Here is a 19,768-nt window from a genome sequence, read left to right on the forward strand (position 1 = left end):
CCTCCTTCCCTGAAAAACGATGTTACGTGGCTGCCCACCCCCCCCCCCCCCCCACCCACCCCTCTCTCTCTTCCTTAAATCCGTATTACACCCCTATGCCAGTGGCGGATTTAAGGAGGTACAGCAGGCGCCCCCCATTAAATTTTCAAATTTAGGGTAAACCGTGATACCTTGTTTGAAAACAAATGTACCAAACGATAAAAAAAGCAATGATTTCTTCCACTCCCGGGGAAATAAATGGCAACATCTTTTTATTTCTTGAATTACTTTATTGGGAGAACTTTATTGTTTTCCAAAAACCCTTCAATTTGCGTCATTTTATTAATTTCCCCTTATCAAAAATGAGAGAAAATAGTACAGATGACTAAATAGGAGACCAGTTTCAAGCCCTGTAAAATCTGTAAAATCCAGGAGGTTCCGGGGGCTTCACTCCCTGAGGCCCGACCAGTGCTTCGCCCTGGATTCACTGGGGACCTCAAGGCGGCCCCCAGACCTCTTACCTCATAAGGTGCCCCCCCCCCGTAACCGCAATTCCTAGATCCGCCCCTGTCAGTGGAGGATTTAAGAGGGTTCCTCTGGCCCGCGCCCCCTAATTTTTTTCAAATTTAAAGTAAACCGTGGTCTCTTGTTTAGAAAAATGTAAACAATAAATGAAGCAATAATTTCTTCCACTCTCGAAGAAATAAATGACAAAATCTTTTGATTTATTAAATTACGTTTATTTGGAGAACTTCCATTCCCCCCCCCCCCAAAAAAAAAACCTTAAAATGTGCGTCATTTCATTAATTTCACCTTAATAGTATAGATGTTTACTTAGGAGACATATTTCAAGCCCTATAAAATCCGTGAAATCGAGGAGCTTCCGCTCCCTGGGTCCCAACCAGGGCTTTGCCTTGGATTCACTGGGGGCCTCAAGGCTACCCCAGACCCCCGTCTCATAATCTTGCGTCCCCCTCCACCTAACCGCAAATTCCTGAATCCGCCCCTGGCGATTGCATCAGATTGCCGCAGTGGTATTTTGTTATCATCTTAATATCTACTGTCGGTTTGCTAAAATCCATAAACTTTGGGTAAATCGATATAGCTAATGCGGATTTTTAAAGGGACTGATTCACGATTTCCCCAAAATTTTCTTTTTCACTTTTAATGATCAAAATCTACTGTCTAATGTGTTTAAAAGATTTCACATAAAAATTATGGTTATACATCATCACAGAAGCTCATTTGGAGAGTTTATTATTTGTTTTGTAAACAAAGATTGCGGTATGTTATTGTTTGCGAAATTTTCAAAAGAAATGGATATCGAACTAAGTTTATCATATCTTTCACATTTCAAACATTTTAAGGTAAAATATGTCATCTAAAAGTTAAAATTTGTGACTATGCAAAATTAAGATGCTTTATATTGCAAAATCAATAGTTCACTTGTTTGTTTGTATACATAAAATGGCTCGAGTCTTTGTTTACATAACACAGATTTAAGGCTAAAATATTGCTTTTATTCTTGCATTCAGAAGGTCAAAAGTTTGGCTGTCAACTTTAAATGAGTTATATTTTCAATGTTTAACATCCAAAATGAAAAATATTTTTATCAAAAATCGTGAACCAGTCCCTTTAAAGTATCATATTTCACATAGTCATAGCGAATGAGTCACAATCTGACTAAAGTACAGACCTATCTGTATATATATAATAATATAGGTCTGTACTTTAGTCAGATTGGAATGAGTCATAGCCCTTTTTACCCGCTTTTCCAGGTACCGCCCCGGAATGTACCTGGTATTTATGAATCCATGCTATTTGTGTGGAATATCGGCGACAACCTAGAACTGTAAGTAATTGTCATTCGTTCATGTCATTGTTATATTATTTGTTATTTCTTCTTTTTCCGTTGCATAAACCATATCATTGAAATTTTACAAATTGATTAGCCCTAGTCCTGCCGACCTCCACTACAGAAGCTACCTGCAGGGTGTGTTATATTCACGGCGAATTACCCAAACGTGTCGACATCGTTATCAAAAGGACTTGATGGGGAGATTTTTAAAGAGGATTCGTATTTCTATCAACTTTTTTGTTATTTTCCACAATGCGGAAGACAATTATTTAAACCCCCGTAACCGTAAACTGCCCTGTGGGTCGGAAGGAAAATTGTTTTTATATCCCAACAGTTTCGGTGACATGTTGTTTGTTCTCCGTTTCATCGCCGTATCCAAAACAAAGTTTGCAGACTTATTGATTTTGCTCGGTTTTTTTATTAAATCATCCTGTCCCGAACACATAGCATAGCTTCTCCACCTAAAATGTAAAATTTGGAATGAAATTAAAATCCATTAAAAATAATTCCTGTATAATTTTGCTTACAATTAAGATGCGTTGACATCTATTCGTACACGTCCGGATGACGTATTCGGATTTTTTATCCAGTTACTCTACGGATATAAATAAGGTATATAAGAATATAAAATTTTACAAAGCAGAGATGTTCATTTTCCCCTTTGACAATGAGAGGTTCAACACAGGAATATTTTGTCATGAATGTTTTTGATCTTTTAGCATACATCTTATTAAGCTAAATCAAATGTTTTGTTTATAAATACACAGGATGTATTTTTGATCGCAAAGCGCATAGTGTATGTCTATATTTTAGATATAACGGTGACTCAGTTATTAGGGTCTTCCGTTTTCAGCGGAAGACCCTTCTATTAGTCTATTGTTGATTTTTCACTTTAAAAATCTTCTTCTCAAGAACCACTAAGCCAGAAAAGCTGAGATTTACCTGAAAGCTTCCTGACATAATGCAGATTCAAGTTTGTTCAAATCATGGGCTCCGGGGGTTGGATGGGGCCACAATAGGGGATCAAAGTTTTACATACAAATATATAGGAAAAATCTTCTTCTCAAGAACCACTGAGCCAGAAAAGCTGAATTTTACATGAAAACTTTCTGACATAGTGCAGATTCAAGTTTCTTCAAATCATGGGCTCCGGGGGTAGGATGGGGCCACAAGAGGGATCAAAGTTTTACATACAAATATATAGTTAAAATCTTTTTCTCAATAACCACTGAGTCAGAAAAGCTGATATTTACAAGAAAACTTTCTGACATAGTGCAGATTCAAGTTTGTTCAAATCATGGTCCCCGGGGGGTAGGATGGGGCCACAAGTTGGGGGGGGGGTCAAATTTTTACATACCAATATAGAAAAAAGCTTTAAAAGAACCATTGGGCCAAAGAAGTTGACATTTACATGAAAGCTTTCTGACATAGTGTAGATTCAAGTTTGCAAAGGGTAGTTTGGGCCATAATAGGGACCAAGGTTTTACATGCAAATATATATGGAAAGTCTTCAGATATGGGCCAAGGTGACTCAGGTGAGCGATGTGGCCCATGGGCCTCTTCTTATTTGTCAAATTGCGTTTTGGAAATCTTAAAATCTTCAATTCAAAATACCCAGTCTAAGCTTCGATGATTCGGGCTGTATGAACTTCGTAATATCAGGGGCGGGTTCTGTTTTAGTATGCACATTGCTATACTGATAGTCTGCACTTTTAAAAAGATAACTGAAAAAACTCGGACTAAATGCAAAGACAGCCTGTTACATGTATATTATAATTTGCGGAATGTCAGTGGCGTAGCTTCCATTGAGGCAACCGAGGCAGCTGCCTCGGTAAAAAAAAACACCTTTTACGTTGTTAAAATGTCGATAGCCGAGGCAGACCCCCTGCCTCGGTAATATTCGAACCCAAGCTACGCCTATGAATGTGTTTTTCCCCTTTCGTTGTTAGTCTCACCCCCTCCCTTTGGAGGGATGGTGGTGGTGTCCATTTGTACTAATGAAGTATCACCTATAAGGTGTCAGTATATTCTGGTAGATTATTGCAATATACATCAGTGGCGGATTTAGAGGGGGCGCAGGCGGAGAAATAAATGACAAAATCTTTTAATTTTTTTAATTACTTTATTGGGAGAACTTAATATTTTCCCCAAAAAACCCTTAAAATTTGGGTCATTTTATTAATTTCACCTTATTAAAATGATAGAAAATACATACATGATATGTAGTACAAATGACTAAATAGGAGAAATATTTCAAGCCCCATAAAATTTGTAAAACCCAGGAGTTTCCGGGGGCTTCGCCCCCTGGGCCCCAACCAGGGCTTCGCCATGGACCCACTGCCTCATAAAGTGGCGCCCCGTAACCACAATTCCTGGATCCGCCCCTGTACATGTAGATAGTCTGTATAAGTTGATAGCTCATCAAACGCACCTCCTGCGATGTGAAAGTGAAAATAGCTGCAATCCTCGCCGGCGGAATTATGGTAAGGTTCAATTTCAGCAACTATTTGCGATAATATGCTCCACGAAGATTTCCTTAAAGATTACAATTATTCTAAATGAACCCTGTGCTTCCTAATCCCCGTAATGTAGTTCTTGTTCATCAGTGGCGGATCAAGAGGGTTGTAGTCACTCCACTTTACTTCCATAGTTTTAAACAAAACTGGTCATTTTACCAGTTTGCGATATTCACCCATCTTTGGGGCCGGGGCGGAATAGGCACAAACTTGGGTCGCAATCCGCTCATCCTTTAAACAATTCCTGGATGCGCCCTTGCCCACAGGCACCTTAAATATGGATATTACTACACCCACCCACCCCACCTTTTTCATATTTTTTTTGGTGGGAATAATTTCTCTGAAATGTATGAATTCGTAGTCTATTTTTCATCCCTCTTTCGATTCATGTAATCGTTTCACGCTTTTTTGTAAGCTTTAGAGATTGGCCTTCTACCGGTATAATAAAATTCATTTTATAATATACCAGTAGAAGGCCAATCTCTAAATACATGTATCCATACTTCCGGTGCCTGTGCCCTTGCCCGTGGAGAACAGTACATAAAGTGCACTTGTAAATATATTAGCATTTTGTCTGTAATGATATTTACGGGTGTATTCAATACCTCCTAATAAAAACACGGGGGTGGGTGGGGGGGGGGGGGGGGTGGTGGTATCGTATAGACTCTCATTATTATCATTACAGACAAAATTACCGGTTCCTGGGATTAGACAAATATTGATTTATGTTCACAAAATAAAAATTAAATCAAAATCGGAACCAGGAAAGCTTAATTGATTCCCAACTACATGGAAATGGACATAAGATTTTAATAGTGATATTGTTTAGCTACAGTTCATAATGCATAAGATATAATCGCAAAAGTCTATCTGTTAGTTGGATAATATCTTGTATACAATATAAGAATTTCATAAGTTAACATCAGGGACCTATATACTAACTAGTATATAGGTCCCTGTTAACATCAACACTGTTCCAAGTATCTGATTTAAATCATTACTTCTTTTTACTGGCTAACAATTTATATTTCTATTAATTTGTCTTGAAAATGAAAAATCCATCGTACCACTGGACCTGTTCATAAAATGAAATTGATCCAACTTTGCCCAAAAATCACAGATTAAACAGTGGCGGATCTAGACCTCACTGTGTGTGTGTGTGTGGAGGGGGGGGGGGGGGCTTTTTTGGTCAAGCAAAGGAGATATGGTTTTGGTATTAAATGTTAATGAAAATTGAAACATCCATACTTCTTCATTATACTAGCCCGAATATTTAGAAATAATTGTCAAAGTGCACAAATGATCTTACAAAGATTTGGCTTAAAAGCAAAATATGCTTGACCTGGACCATTTAAATTGGCTTTAAAAGTGTTTCAGGTGTTTCCCCCCCAAAAGTCACTAATATGTTTTTAAAAGATTTGAGATGACCTTATAGAAATTAACAAATTTTGCACTAATCAAAATTTATAATCCATAGTTTTGAAATGTTTGAGTGGAGTATGAATGGTTGGTATGAGTGATTATGTATCAATTGTACATCTTACCTTTAAAAGTATATATTATGATGCACTTAATTTCTATTTGTACAAATAAATAAAAAAAAAATAAGCCTAAAAAAAAAAATAATTTAAAAACATTATTATAATCCGAGGATTAATGTGCATTAAATTATACTTTGTTGTACAATATGAAAAAGGTACAAATTAAACAAATATTAGAAAGAGATTACATATAGTATAAGTTAACCACATTCACTAGCTGCAAAATTGTAGCTCTCTGAGAAAATATTGGGACAGATCTGTACCAATTAATATTTTTTCAGAGAGCTACAGTTCTGCAGCTATGCATTCACATGATTATGGATTTCACAATATTTCATATGAATTTAAACGTAAAAATTAAAATGTATCCTTTGCCTTTGTATTGGGTGATGTATATTGCAACATAATTTTCAATGTTCATGCTGAGAATTGCTTTGCCATTATTTTCCAAATATCACCATATAAGCCTACAATATTACATATTATGTATCAAATGAATTATTTATAATATTGACTGAAATAGCATGATATGTTGATCATGATATGAAATGCTTATAAAAGTATTAGATGGCAAATTACATCTTCACAAAGTCATTCACCCAGTAATTGTAGATAAGGAACAATGAGAAACAAAGCCAGGGGCTTGCTGAGCTGTAAAGAACATCCCATGTGTATTATACACAAAGGGATTAGTTGGGGTAAAAGTCACAAGACAAAACCTGGGTACAGATATAAAAAAAATGGACAAAATGACCATGCAAGGACAAAGTCAATATTAGAAGTTTATTAAAGCATAATAACAAAATGTCACAGGACATAATACTGATTTTTATATAAATTCAGGGGGGAAATCTGTTCCTTTTGTAAAGTTTACAAAAATGCATGTGTAAAATATATATTATATTTTTTATGAGATTGTTTTTCAATTTTAAACTATAGATTTTGATAATTATTATTAAATGCTTATTCCTTTTATCATATCTATTGCAAACTATGAATTAAAATAGGATTTTCTTTTACTGAAATAGAATACTAATAGACTTTGTAATCATTGGGTTTACAAATTGCTACACAAGATCTGGCATTTTTCACATAGCTTCTGCGTGCATGCATGTCATTTGATTCCATATCAACATATCAATTAATAAGCAAGATTCAAAATGTGAAATTACTTTGAACCAAAAAAAAAAAAAAAAAACCCACAACAAAAAACTTGATGACTGATAATCTATAATATGCATGATAGTTCAAATTTTCTTATGAATATATATGTATATCAAATGATATGTCAGAACAATCAATTTGCTATTATTGTACGTACATGTATATGCTTTCATAATTTTGCTGTTGTGTGATAATGAAATATTGTCAAATTAAAAAAAAAAATGTGAAATTACAATTTAGTGTCCTTAGGTTTGTAATCAAGAATGAAGGAGTAAATGATAACCCAGTGGTGGATCCAGAGGGGGTGCTGGTTCAGGAAATTTTGCTAAAATAAAGTAAAAATAACACATTTTGAGTGTGGACCCCCCTCCCTTGATAACCCAAATTAATGCTAAAATTCCCCTCTCTCAAAAATTCCTGGATCCATCCCTGTAAGCATTAGACAATCATTAATTTGTCATTCCATTATTCATAATTTCTTCATTGGACACCTAGCTGGAGGCCAACTCTCACATGTGTGTATATAGACATAATTCCAATTATTTTGAAAATAAAGAGGTCAAAGTACCAAATTGAATTCAATATAAAATATATAAAGAATATCTTATCATGGATATAAAGATTAAAACATTTCAATCATGTTAATTAATAGATTTTTAGGTCAATTGATTCTCTCATGTGACCTATTGCTAGTGGTCAGCTTCTGTTAAATGTGACAGTAAACAAAACATCAAGCTTGTAAATATCATGATTCCTAGGGTAGAAATTCTGACTCCAAGGGGACCCAAACTTGCCAAACTTGATATATAGTGTTTATGTGTAAAACATTTAAATTTAGATAACATCTTCCTTAATGCTATTGATGCTTTATAGGTAAAGAAGGAACAGGTAATTGTAAATTTCATGACCTCGATCAGTGATAATAGTAATAAAATTTATATACATGCAGCCTTATATAAAACAGTTTATTACTCCAAGGTGCTTTACACAATCTGATTAAAATAAGATCTTTGATCCGCTCCGTTATTGTTATGTCGTTACAATAAGATCTTTGATCCGCTCCGTTATTGTTATGGAGCGGATCAAAGATCTTATTTATAACAATAACGGAGCGGATCAAAGATCTTATTTTAATCAGATTGTGCTTTACAAGGGCAAGAAGAGGAATGCAACAATAAAATAGAATTAAGGTAGTACTCTACATCGTCATAATGGCTGACTTCCTTTAAAAACATGGATGACAAAATCGATATCAGCAATATATGACTTTTCCTTTTCTATTTAAATACCTAGCCGAGTAGCTCAGTAGGTTAGAATACCGACTGCTGAACTGTTGGTCGCAGGTTCGAGTCCAGCAGGGGTTTTAAATTTTTTTTTCAGATTACCTTCTACTAAAACTGTATTTTTTGACAAAATAAAGTAAATTTGAAAATTTTCAAATTCAAAATATTTTTGTACATATCCTACACTTTTCATCTACATCAAATTTCTCTGGTGTAGCATACCTCCTTAAATGACATTATGACAACTTATACATGTATCTGTAAATTAAATTATCAAAATAAAACACTATGATTAAGATCAATAGCTAAAAGTTGGTTGGTTTTTTGGGGTTTTTTTTTGGGGGGGGAGTATTTGATAATTAAAAACATAGTTTATATATACATGTTAGAATCTAAAGGTTTTGATACTAGCTTTAAAATAGATGGAACCAAAATGGTCATAGTAATCACATGTCTTTATGATTTAAAAGAATCCTTCTTTAATTTTGTTGACACTAGAATATTATAAATGATGGATGCATTGTCAAGAAAAACAGAAAGAGATGTACAAAAATTGTGATGCTTGCAACTCCAGGGTTCTGATTCAAGGTCAGATCCAAATAGTGTTAAAAGTGTATATCAAGTTTATAATTGTAAAATGTTTCATCAGTATAGACGCTTTTGGGGGAATGAATTACACCTTATATTATACTTCTACTGAATATTAGAATTTAGCATATATGCATGCCTAGAGCAAGAAAAGTTACTGTATTATATAGATTTCATTCATATTGAGGTTAGTAATACTTTTAACTAAATAACTCAGGTGACTGGTAAGGTCAGTGTCTTGTTGATATTTTTGATGTGTGAATGCATGTACGTGTATGTGTGCGTGTGTGTGTGAAATACAAAAAATCCATAAAGATTTGTTTCAGAGTTTTGAGTAGTGATCAGTTTTAGCAATCATCAACAGCTAGGGTATGAATCTGTACACTCATCTTTGTTAATTTCTAAAAAGACTTAAATTGCATTTCAAAAGTAGTCAAGTGTTATGTGAAGGAGATTTGAGGAACATATGTTCCTGCTATACATGTGTGTGATCATACGTTTGGGGTGTCAATGGATGGAAAATCATCTGAAGATCGAAGTTTTGAAGAAATTGAAATACTTTTTTGAATATAATTTGAATAAAATCATGTACTCAAAGGAATTTTCTTTCAATTACACATGTAAGTGCATTAAATTGAATTATTTTTCTATTTCTGACTTACATTTAAAACAGTTATGTTTGTCATTTTGTTTCTCAAAGTAGAAAATATTTTCATGTAGATTTTTCTTCCAAGATTATTATTCCATAGATTTCAATTTAGAACATTCAAGTAAAAGAAAATAAGACTCTAAAAAAGGAGGTCTCCATGTGAATTGAGAGAAAGAAATGGAAATTATAAATTCTGTGGTGACATTAAATTTCATTTCATAATTTTGCCAGCTATAATAAGGTATGATATGAGATTCAGGGTGGTACATTTATGTGCATACATGTACCTTGTATCTCCAATTGAAAATTGATTGCTTTAAATCAATTTCAACATTATGAATATCCTACAAAAGTAAAACATAATGATTTAAAGTTTAAAAAACACATTGTTTCACTCCCGAAACCTTGACCTCACATGGATATATATTGGTATTTAGTGTTGGTAGGTTTTGGTTCTTTTTGGGTGGATTTTGGATAATGTAGTGAATTTAAGTTAGTTGTAGCACATTAACATGGAGTGAGCTTGCTTGCTTCCTGATATCTAGTCAATCACTTTTTAAGACATACATATTTTTCAAACTCACATTGCACATATTTGTTTGCATTTTTGGTAGGAGAGTTTTATATGCTCACTATATATGTCATCTTCATATATAGATGTGTAATTGTTTGCAAAAAGAGGAGACATCTAAATTCCTAATAAAAATGATAATTACATTTAAATCATAATTGTGCACTTCATGTACTTTTTACTTGCAAAATCATTTCATATAATTATATGGTTTTTGTACTTTCTGTCCATATCTGTAAGTCTGTCTGTCACAAAGTCTTAATTTTTTTTTAAATTTTTTTTTATACAATACTTCATTATCATTTAATGATGTCTAGATTTCTCTGACCCAGGAATCTAATATTTTCCTAAAATCTACAGTGGATCAAAAACAAGTATTTTAAGTGGTTTTTTTTTTTTTTTTTTACCCTTTATTGAATAATCTTTGTAAAATTGCATGTGCAAAAGTAAAGATGCTTTGAAAATTCAATTACAAAATTAAAAATTTCACTGGTTTGTTAAGGTATACGCACTACACTAAAGCTTTATGACACTATGTTACAAGATGGCGATTTAAATGTTTTGGGAAAGTATTTGTATTGATCGATTTATTCGTCTATAACACCATAGCTAAGTGGTTAATTAATAAAGCATTGGGCAAGAGAGAGAGAGAGAGAGAGAGAGAGAGAGAGAGAGAGAGAGAGAGAGCATTGGGCTGGTGAACTACAGATCTTGAGCTCAAATCCACCAGTCTTTTGTTCATGTGTTGAAATAATATTTTTGAAAATCATGTTTTTATCCAAATTTGCATTTTTTGCTGTTTTTGGCATACACACTTATTGTATATCATCAGATCTTTTTTAAAATATTAAATCAATTTGTACTGATTTGAGAAACTATTTCCCGGTGTAGTGAGCCACCTTAAATGTAAACATAAAAACACTCCAGTCTTTGTTTACATGACACAGAATGAAGGCTAAAATATTGCTTTTATTCCTGCATCCAGAAGGTTAAAATTTTGGCTGTAAACACAGATTCAGTAATACTTTTCATGTTTAACATTAAAAAAAATGAAAACAAAATTTAAAAAAACAAAACAAAAACGTAAACGTCCTGCTTGAGAATTTTTCACTTGTATGGAGACGTCACCATTGCCAGTGAAGGGCTGCAACATTTAGGTCTATGCTCGGTGCTTATGCCCCTTTGAGCAGGGGTGGATTAATATTGTGTCACACATTTAGGCAATGTCATATAACTGTAAACAATGTCTCTAGAGGATTTGGGTGTTGCTCAACCGGAAATTTAATAAATTAATGCATAAGATTGGGTCATACTTCTTTTTGGACTAGAACATCCAGGACTGAACTTTCTTAGGGTCGAGATGTCTGTTAACCGTTTATTCGTATTTACCTGTCAAAGTCTTTTTGACGCTTAAGGTATAGGAGAAAGTACTTTGACTTCAGAATGAATGTGATTGTCAGAGGGAGAATGATGGACCGAAGCATGCATTTTGTAAAATGATTCTTGTGTTGTTAAATCTTCGAGAATCTTGTTGGAGATGTCTGATTCGGTTCACGAAACAACTTAGCATCATCTAGCAGTAGCAGATTTCACCGTAAGCACTTAATTAACACTAATTTTAATATATTGTAAACAAATTATAACTGTAACACTAACAAACGTCAATGCAACTTTTCCTCTTGAATAAATTATGCAAATTGACCACCATATTGAAAATGAGTTATCGTTCTTTGCCCACGCTTCGATTCGTCTAGCTAACTGCGCAACTAAAAATAGTATAGGTAATTTCCGAATGAAGTATGCGCAGTTATTGCCCTTTGATAACTCTTTTTTAACTCTAACGTGACATGCAAACAGCAAAGAAATCGGTTAATATTTGGAATTTTGGCGATTTTTTTTAAAGTTATGGTAGGTTAAAAAAAGGGATTTACATATTAAAGATGCAAAAATTAAACAAGTTTAGACAATTATGTGCAATTTCTTCAGATTTTGTGACAATTGTTTGAAATTATTTAGGCTTTCTACTTTCGATTTCGCAAAGGTTCATTATGCGTCGTTCTATGGATTTTTGCGTCGATCACCCCAATTGAGATTGGGTGTTCGTTCATGATTGGATGTTTCTGTCTGATTAAAGGTTGTTTTTTTACATTTCAGAAATTGCTAGATCTGAATTATTACTTTGTAACGAAATATATGTATGCATATATCTGATACACAGTGCAGCGACTGCCAGTGTACATATGTGCATTTTACACATGCATATTGGTGGTATACATTGCATTAGCTTAGCAAAGTAGTAGCTACCAGTTGGGGTAGGGAGGTTCATATATGCTTTTTTTATTGCAGTGCAGTGACAGTGTGCACCAATTACTTTTGGCTTAGTATAGTAGCTATCCATAGCTTAATTTAATTTGTCTCTCATTTATAATATATTTGTAATTGTGTAATTCACTGTCCTTACACTCTATACCTTTTTTTAGGATCATATTAGTCAGTATGCAGTATTCATTGCATGATGTCTGAGATGGAGTTTGAGGAGTTGCAAAATGCTTCCACACATATTGAAAATCTGACAAAATTTTGTCGAGTATGTGGTAGCCTTCAAAAAAGGAAAAGTCGAGCTTATTGTCCAGTTGCTCCATACAGAAATGAACTTATTTCCCTTTTCAAAATTGATATTCAGTATGATGATAAAAGTATCCATCCGAACAAAATTTGCAATTCGTGTCGCTCAAAATGCTTTTACTTTCGCACACTATCAATGTGATCATCTTCATCTGCATCAAACGCCCTAGTTCTGTTTACCTCCAAACAAGTATGACCCTCTGCTGGAAAAAAGTCACCATTGATCAATTCTAAGTCCCTTCTTTTCCTACTCGATTTCCCCCTCTCTAAATTTATCGATTTAAAGGGCAACACTTTAAAATTCTCCATAATTTGTACATACAGTGCAGTTTCGCTACTAGCTACTACTTCAATTAAGACGCGTGCAACGTTCGTACTTGATACGTTTACAATATTGTTTATTTTGATATGCTAATCAAGGTGCGCTTGCGCACTTGCGCTCTTCCGGAAGGAGCATAGTAAGTGTAGAGAACGTTTGTTAGTGTGTAAGCTAGGCTATTCCAAAATTCCACAACATATCAGAGGAACCCCATAATGATAAGAGTAGGGGTATATACCACACACCCCTAATAAAAGCACTGGGATTACCGAATCAGAATGACAATTGGGGTGGGGACGATAAAAGCAGAATTTTCGAATTATTTTAAGCGAAGTTTTGAGTAAGAAATTGTGCCATTCCTTTTGGGTTATTTTTTTCATTGGGGATGGTACCATAGGGCCTACTATTATTATTACAAACAAAAATACCGGTTCCTGTGAATATTCACACCTGACGACCTGTAAAGGGTTGTAAATAGTGAATGTGAACAGCTGCATGTAAATAAGTTAGTGTTCTAACTGCATAATTTAATACCGTTCAATTTTATTCTAATATTTTTGTGATAGGGTTATGTGTATACAATTAAAATTGCACGGGAAAGAGTTTAGTAATGCAGAGCTCTAATATAATTTAATTTCTCATGTTGTTTAGACATTTATCCATTAACACATGTATAGGTCTACATAATTTAGGAGTGTAATTACTAGATATAAAGTTAATGTCATTCCTTAGCTTGCAAGTACATTCTTAAGAATCATGACAAACACTCTTTAAGATACAATTTTCTGCTTTATTACTATATTCATGGGATAAATGTCCCCATCATGTGTTTTATTTGGGATATTTATTCCCATTCATGCTCAAATAGGATATTCACTGCCATTTCATGTTCATTATGGGACATTTCCTCCTATGGGACATTGTATCCTATTTTAAATTTAAATATGGGAGTTAAAATCCTATGGGAGAAATTATATTTTTTCTCCCATAGGATTTTTGGTGGGAGTGAAAATCCCCCAAGTGGGATTAAAAATCCCTCCAAAATCCCATGGGATTTTTTGATTTCAGGTGAAATATCTTAAAAACTACAATAGTTACAAGTGTAAATGTTGGTGCATGTCTTGTGGACATAAAATCCCATCTTTTTTGTAAAGGGTTTATTTGTATTCTTAATAAAAGGGTTGGCGAAACTCCGGACTTTTGTCATGTCCAGAGTTAAATGTCGCACTGTTTTTTCTTCTTATTATGTCTCCGAACACAAAGTGTCGGAGACATAATTATTGTTTTTGCTCCGTTTCTTATCAAGGTCTTCCGTTACCAACGGAAGACCTTCTAGTGATTGTACTATTTATTATTATCATTTTTTCCCTCGATTTCTCAGAGATGTCTGGATGGATTTTCTTGAAATTTTCAGGGATGATAGAGAATAAAAATACCTCGGACAAATTTTTTTTTTTTCAAAATTCACTTCCGGTCAGCAAATATGGCTTATTAGCTGTTTTCGTTGTCCAGCGGTTTTCTCAGAAACGGTAAAAGATAGAGTCACCAAATTTTCAGAGTTGATAAATCTCACTTTGTAGGCGTGCAGTTGGGGGTTCAAAATGTCGGCCGTCACTTCCGGTCGTCACCGGAAGTGATATAATGAATCGAAAAATTAAAGTTGTAGCTGTTGAATCGAAACCTATACCACTTTATCAGGTGTCTTTTGGAGTATTTAAAACCGTTGACCCCACCGGAAGTCGAAACGTCGACTTCCGGTAATTTTTCAATGCCTTAAATCTTGTTTACTAAACAAGTGTTTGACTTGTATCTAACATATGTTGTAGACACTATAAATGTCTAGAGTAACGTCAAATATTTTTCGAAAGTCACTCCCGGTCGTGAGATAGAGGTTGGACAAATTGAAACTTTGTTTTTTCAGTTTCTCAATAATGAATATATATAGACGCTTGAAACTTGTAGGGTTGATCAACTAGCATTAGGTCATTGTACACATACTTTCAATTTTTTCGTCCGTCACTTCCCCTCTATACCGGAAGTATTTGAAAAAAATGACGATTTTCCGATTTCTTCGAGTGATTTCTCAAAAATGGCTGGGTAGATTTTCTTCAAATTTTCAGGAATAATGTCTTATGAAATGAATTTGCTGTGGTTATTTTTGTTTTTCCAAAATTCACTTCCGGTAGGAAAATATGGCCGATTTTCTGTTTCTCAAACGAAAACGACCATTTTGAAACGGCGGCCATTTTGAAAATACTGATGCTAGAAATGAATTGTGGACCCTCCATTTACCCCAGAACCCAAATGTTGTACAGATTTTAACACTTTCAAATATTTCAGTATATGACGACCATTTTGAAAATGGCGGCTGAATTTTTTTTTTGGATGGTGGAAATGGACTCGGGGTCACCAAAATACCCTAGAAATAGAATTTGGTTGAAATCCAACAACCTTAATTTTTTGACGTTTTTTGGCCGCCATTTTGAAACGGCGGCCATTTTGAAAATTTGATTGCACCCCTCCTAATGACCCTCTATCAGCTCACAAAGTTTGAAGTGGATCAGTCGAAGCATGTTCATAAAATCGCGCGGACAAATTCTCACTAAAGAAGAGGAAAAATAAGACCATATGCAGAACAAGCTCTTGCGTATCGAATCAGTTGAGAGATATAAACACCATATGCAGGTGATAATGGAATATTTTTGCATAAATATAGGAAGTTGACGATGGAGAATCTGAAATAATCCCGTTTGGCATACACTTGAGTTGTCAGTTTGCCGTCAATGTCTATTTTCAATAAAATATCTAAGAATCAAACAGAAATGGACGTGTCTTTTATTTCGAGCAACTAATAGATAAGCCGACCTGTTTTTATTCATATGAAGGATAATTTATTCAAAAACATCTACGTGAGAAGAAAAAAATATCTTCCTGTGGCCTTCAATTCGATATTAAGATATCTCGACGACGTTTTGTCTATGGACAAGGTTAAATCATAACTTTCATTGAAATGTCGATTTGATATATCCATGTGAGCTTGAAATAAAACACACCACAGAGTCGTCCGTTTGTGTTTCATACTTCGATACTTTAAAGGGACTGATTCATGATTTTCTGCAAAATTTTGTTTTCCACTTTTCATGATCAAAATCTACTGTCTAATTTATTTAAAAGGTTTCACAAAAAAAAAAAAAATCAAAGTTATACATTATCACAAAGCTCATTTTAGAGAGTTTATTATTTGTTTTGTAAACAAGGATTGTAGTATGTTATTCTTTACGAATTTTTCAAAGGAAATGGATGTCGATCTAGGTTTATCAAATCTATCACATTTCAAGTATTCTTTAGGTAAAGTGTGTCATCTATAAGTTTGATTTGTGACTTTGGAAAGTTAAGATGCTTTATATAACAAAATCAGTATTTCACTGGTTTGTTTGTAAGCATAAAAAGACTCGAGACTTTGTTTACATCGAACAGAGTTAAGGCTTAAATATTGCTTGCATTCAGAAGGTCAAAATTGAGGCTGTCAACATTAAATGAGTTATAATTTCAATATCTAACATCAAAAATGAAAAATATTGTGTTCAAAAATAGTGAACTAGTCAATTTAATGAAAGTAGATATCAACGACAAACTAACTACTCAACAAACGGGACGATTTCAGCAATATTCCATTGTCACTTGTAAATGGTGTTTGTATCTATCAAATAATTCGATACACAAGAGCTTGTTCTGCATATGATTAGTTTTTAAATCGAGCCAAGCTACTGACAAACAAGTGGATGATACAGGGCTTTCAACGGTCTCATTTAAAGTCAGCATTTCACAAATTCCATGGTCGCTATAACGATATAGTTTGCCAATAGAACCTACCATTGGGTCAAATGCTGTCTGACGTGTTTCATACCATTTGTTAGACCGTTCTTGGCACACTGGTTATGACTGCGGATGAATTCATTTGCCTGGTCGAGATTTGGAGCTCACGGCGGATGTGACCAGTCAACAGGGGATGAGTAGTACTCCTAGGCACCTGATCCCGCCTCTGGTGGGTCTAGGCGTCCGTGTTTCCCAAACTCTCTATTTTGTATAGTTTATACACTGTAGATTTTATGAGATTGATCACTGTTCTTTATCTCCACCTTTTATCATATCTGCAAGTCTTGTCTAACGAGTATCTTCTGGGTTAAAGGTCAGTATTCTTAAATTATATAGATGTTTTGTTTGTGTTAAATTTCAGATAACAACTAGTAGATAAAGAATGAGCTGCATAGAGATATTTGGAATTCCCAAACAAACCTGTAGAGAAATGTATATCTACAAAATCATTCAAAGAGGTAAATATCATATCCAGTACATGGAACAATTCTTCAATTGTATTCTTGTATCTGTTTGCATGCGATAATGACGAAATTACGTTAGTATATTATTTATATTTATTTCCAACAGTGGCCCAGGTTAAAAAGGTGTACCTGAATAAAGAACAGGTGAGAATTTAATGAACTATGATGATAGTTCAGAACCAATTTGATATTCTCGAAAGAAGTTTCAATTAAAAAGTTATCACTGTTATAACCCCTACAAACGATATTTTGTTTGAACATCTTCCGAGAGACTAGCGCGTGGATATTTCAAATATGCACACTCTTTATTCACCATATGTACATAACGAATACACCTGGCGGCCGTTTCACTAATCGATCGTAAATCATAAACATACGATTACGTTTGATACGATAACTTTGACACAAACGTATACAAGCGTTTCACAAAACTTATCGCAGTCATAGTACTTACGATTGTGAATTAATTTTTAATTTTTAGAACTTTTTTCTATGTGGAGGAATTAATCTCAATGTTCATTATTTCCTCACAATTTTGAATCTATCCTGATGGTCTGCAGTAATCTATGAATATATGTCCATGCTGTTAACGAAAATAATTGACATATTGAGCCCGATCAATAGTATAACATAAAGCAAATTCTTAGATAAAAAAAAAATAGAATGAACTTTGATGATTTTTAAAAAAAAATGATAATAAGTACATATCACACAAGCATGGGATATTTTATCCTACATCAAGCTCGCTTTAAACCTGAGATATATATGCATTGTGTGTTGTAAACTACGCTGTAACACTATTCATATATCTATACGAATTTCAAACAAATCATGGACTCAATTTGAAATTTATTTTCCCCTTACGCTTGTATCACAATCTAACCGCAAAGATTCGTAAAAGAACGGATTCTTACGAGCAGTTTACGTGTTCATGCGACCAGTTTACGATACTTACGGATTGTTACAATTTATTTACGGAAAATGAAATCCATGGGCAATCGTGAATTTGTTTTGACGTGTCAAAAAATATGTCCCTACTTTCACGGATCCTTACGAGTGTGTACGAGTTGTGACGAGTTATTAATGGGTACCGACGAGTGATTTACGAATGCTTGCGATTGACTACGAGTCGGAGACCCGTAAGGACTCGTAAGAAAACTCCGTGAATGTGAAAGCGGTATTAGTGAAACGGCCGCCTGATATTTCCTTCATTTACGTGGGTATTTTTTAACTTTATTGGCTAAGTCATTTTGTTTTAGATTTTGTAAGATGTTCTTGCATAGAGTTTAGGAGAGGGTAAAATAGAATTGTATCGATTTGTCTTTCCTTCCTTCGGTATGTATGTGAGCATGGTTTTGTCTGGACGTTTTCCGAGAGACTAGTGTACGAATTTTCCTGAAAGTTTATGAACTCTTTTAGATCATGATTATTAATGAAAAGCGAGGTTAAAAATGTATCCTTTAACCTGTATTCAGTTGGAACATGCATAATGTTGAAGATCTTGCCTTTCTGGTCTCCCTGTACAATATTTGAAATATGTCCCAGTACGGATGATCCCCACTAGGATATTATTACTGATACATCTTTTGCTTTTCAGGGTCATGCAGAAGTGTATTTACATGACAAATGTTCTGTTAACACCGTTTTGCAAATGGTAAGTTATATATATATATATATATATATATATATATATATACATATATATATATATATATATATATATATATATATATATATATATATATATATTCATTTCAAAATTAAGGATTATCTCCCTCATGCACAGCTCTTATCCTTGGACGAATTTGGCTTCACGTTTTTGGCACGCTGTTTTTGGCTATGTTTAGCTCTAAAACTTCATAGTTATTTCGGATTTCAAACATTTCGGTTGAGCATCACTGACGAGACATTATTTGTCGAAATGTGCAGATGGTGCATCACAATTGGTACCGTATCAGTTTTATTTATATATATATATATATATATATATATATATATATATATATATAGTCTCTTTTTTCAAAGAAAAGTATTTTTTAAAAAACTCTAAACACTTTGTAAAAATATTTCGACCGTGTTACCGGGCTTCTTCAGTCGTGTTTATCTCTCATAACAACGTAACGCAAGGCTGCATACATGAAAGTAATTTGACGTCACAGTAAGTATTATAAAATTTTGTTCTATTACGTACCAAATATTTAATTGTACGCATAGTCATATTTTAGGAAGTGTCCACGACGTCGGGTGAGTATTGTTCATTTCATTATTAGACTCTTACCTTTCTCAAATATTTTTCGCGCAATATCAACTTTGACGTGGCTTTTCAATTTTATAA

At 34.0% G+C, this 19,768-nt stretch overlaps 1 protein-coding gene across 3 annotated transcripts in view; it reads left to right on the forward strand.

The window, feature by feature from the left end:
• The first annotated feature begins 1,631 nt into the window (after positions 1 to 1,631).
• The window catches only part of LOC125676565 (sterile alpha motif domain-containing protein 9-like), a 35,750-nt gene continuing 17,613 nt past the window's right edge, over positions 1,632 to 19,768 (forward strand). For 2 of the 3 annotated variants that reach the window (XM_056160432.1, XM_056160433.1), the window contains exons 1-4: positions 11,839 to 12,057; positions 17,331 to 17,427; positions 17,540 to 17,577; positions 19,031 to 19,087. In XM_056160432.1, coding sequence (XP_056016407.1) covers positions 17,352 to 17,427; positions 17,540 to 17,577; positions 19,031 to 19,087 — 171 coding nt within the window. In that variant the 5' untranslated portion in view covers positions 11,839 to 12,057; positions 17,331 to 17,351. Of the gene's footprint in view, positions 1,832 to 11,838; positions 12,058 to 17,330; positions 17,428 to 17,539; positions 17,578 to 19,030; positions 19,088 to 19,768 lie in introns of those variants that run through there. The other variant, XM_048914415.2, reaches the window with a different exon arrangement.

The sequence above is a fragment of the Ostrea edulis genome, chromosome 3, assembly GCF_947568905.1.
Source record: "Ostrea edulis chromosome 3, xbOstEdul1.1, whole genome shotgun sequence".
Lineage (NCBI taxonomy): Eukaryota > Metazoa > Mollusca > Bivalvia > Ostreida > Ostreidae > Ostrea > Ostrea edulis.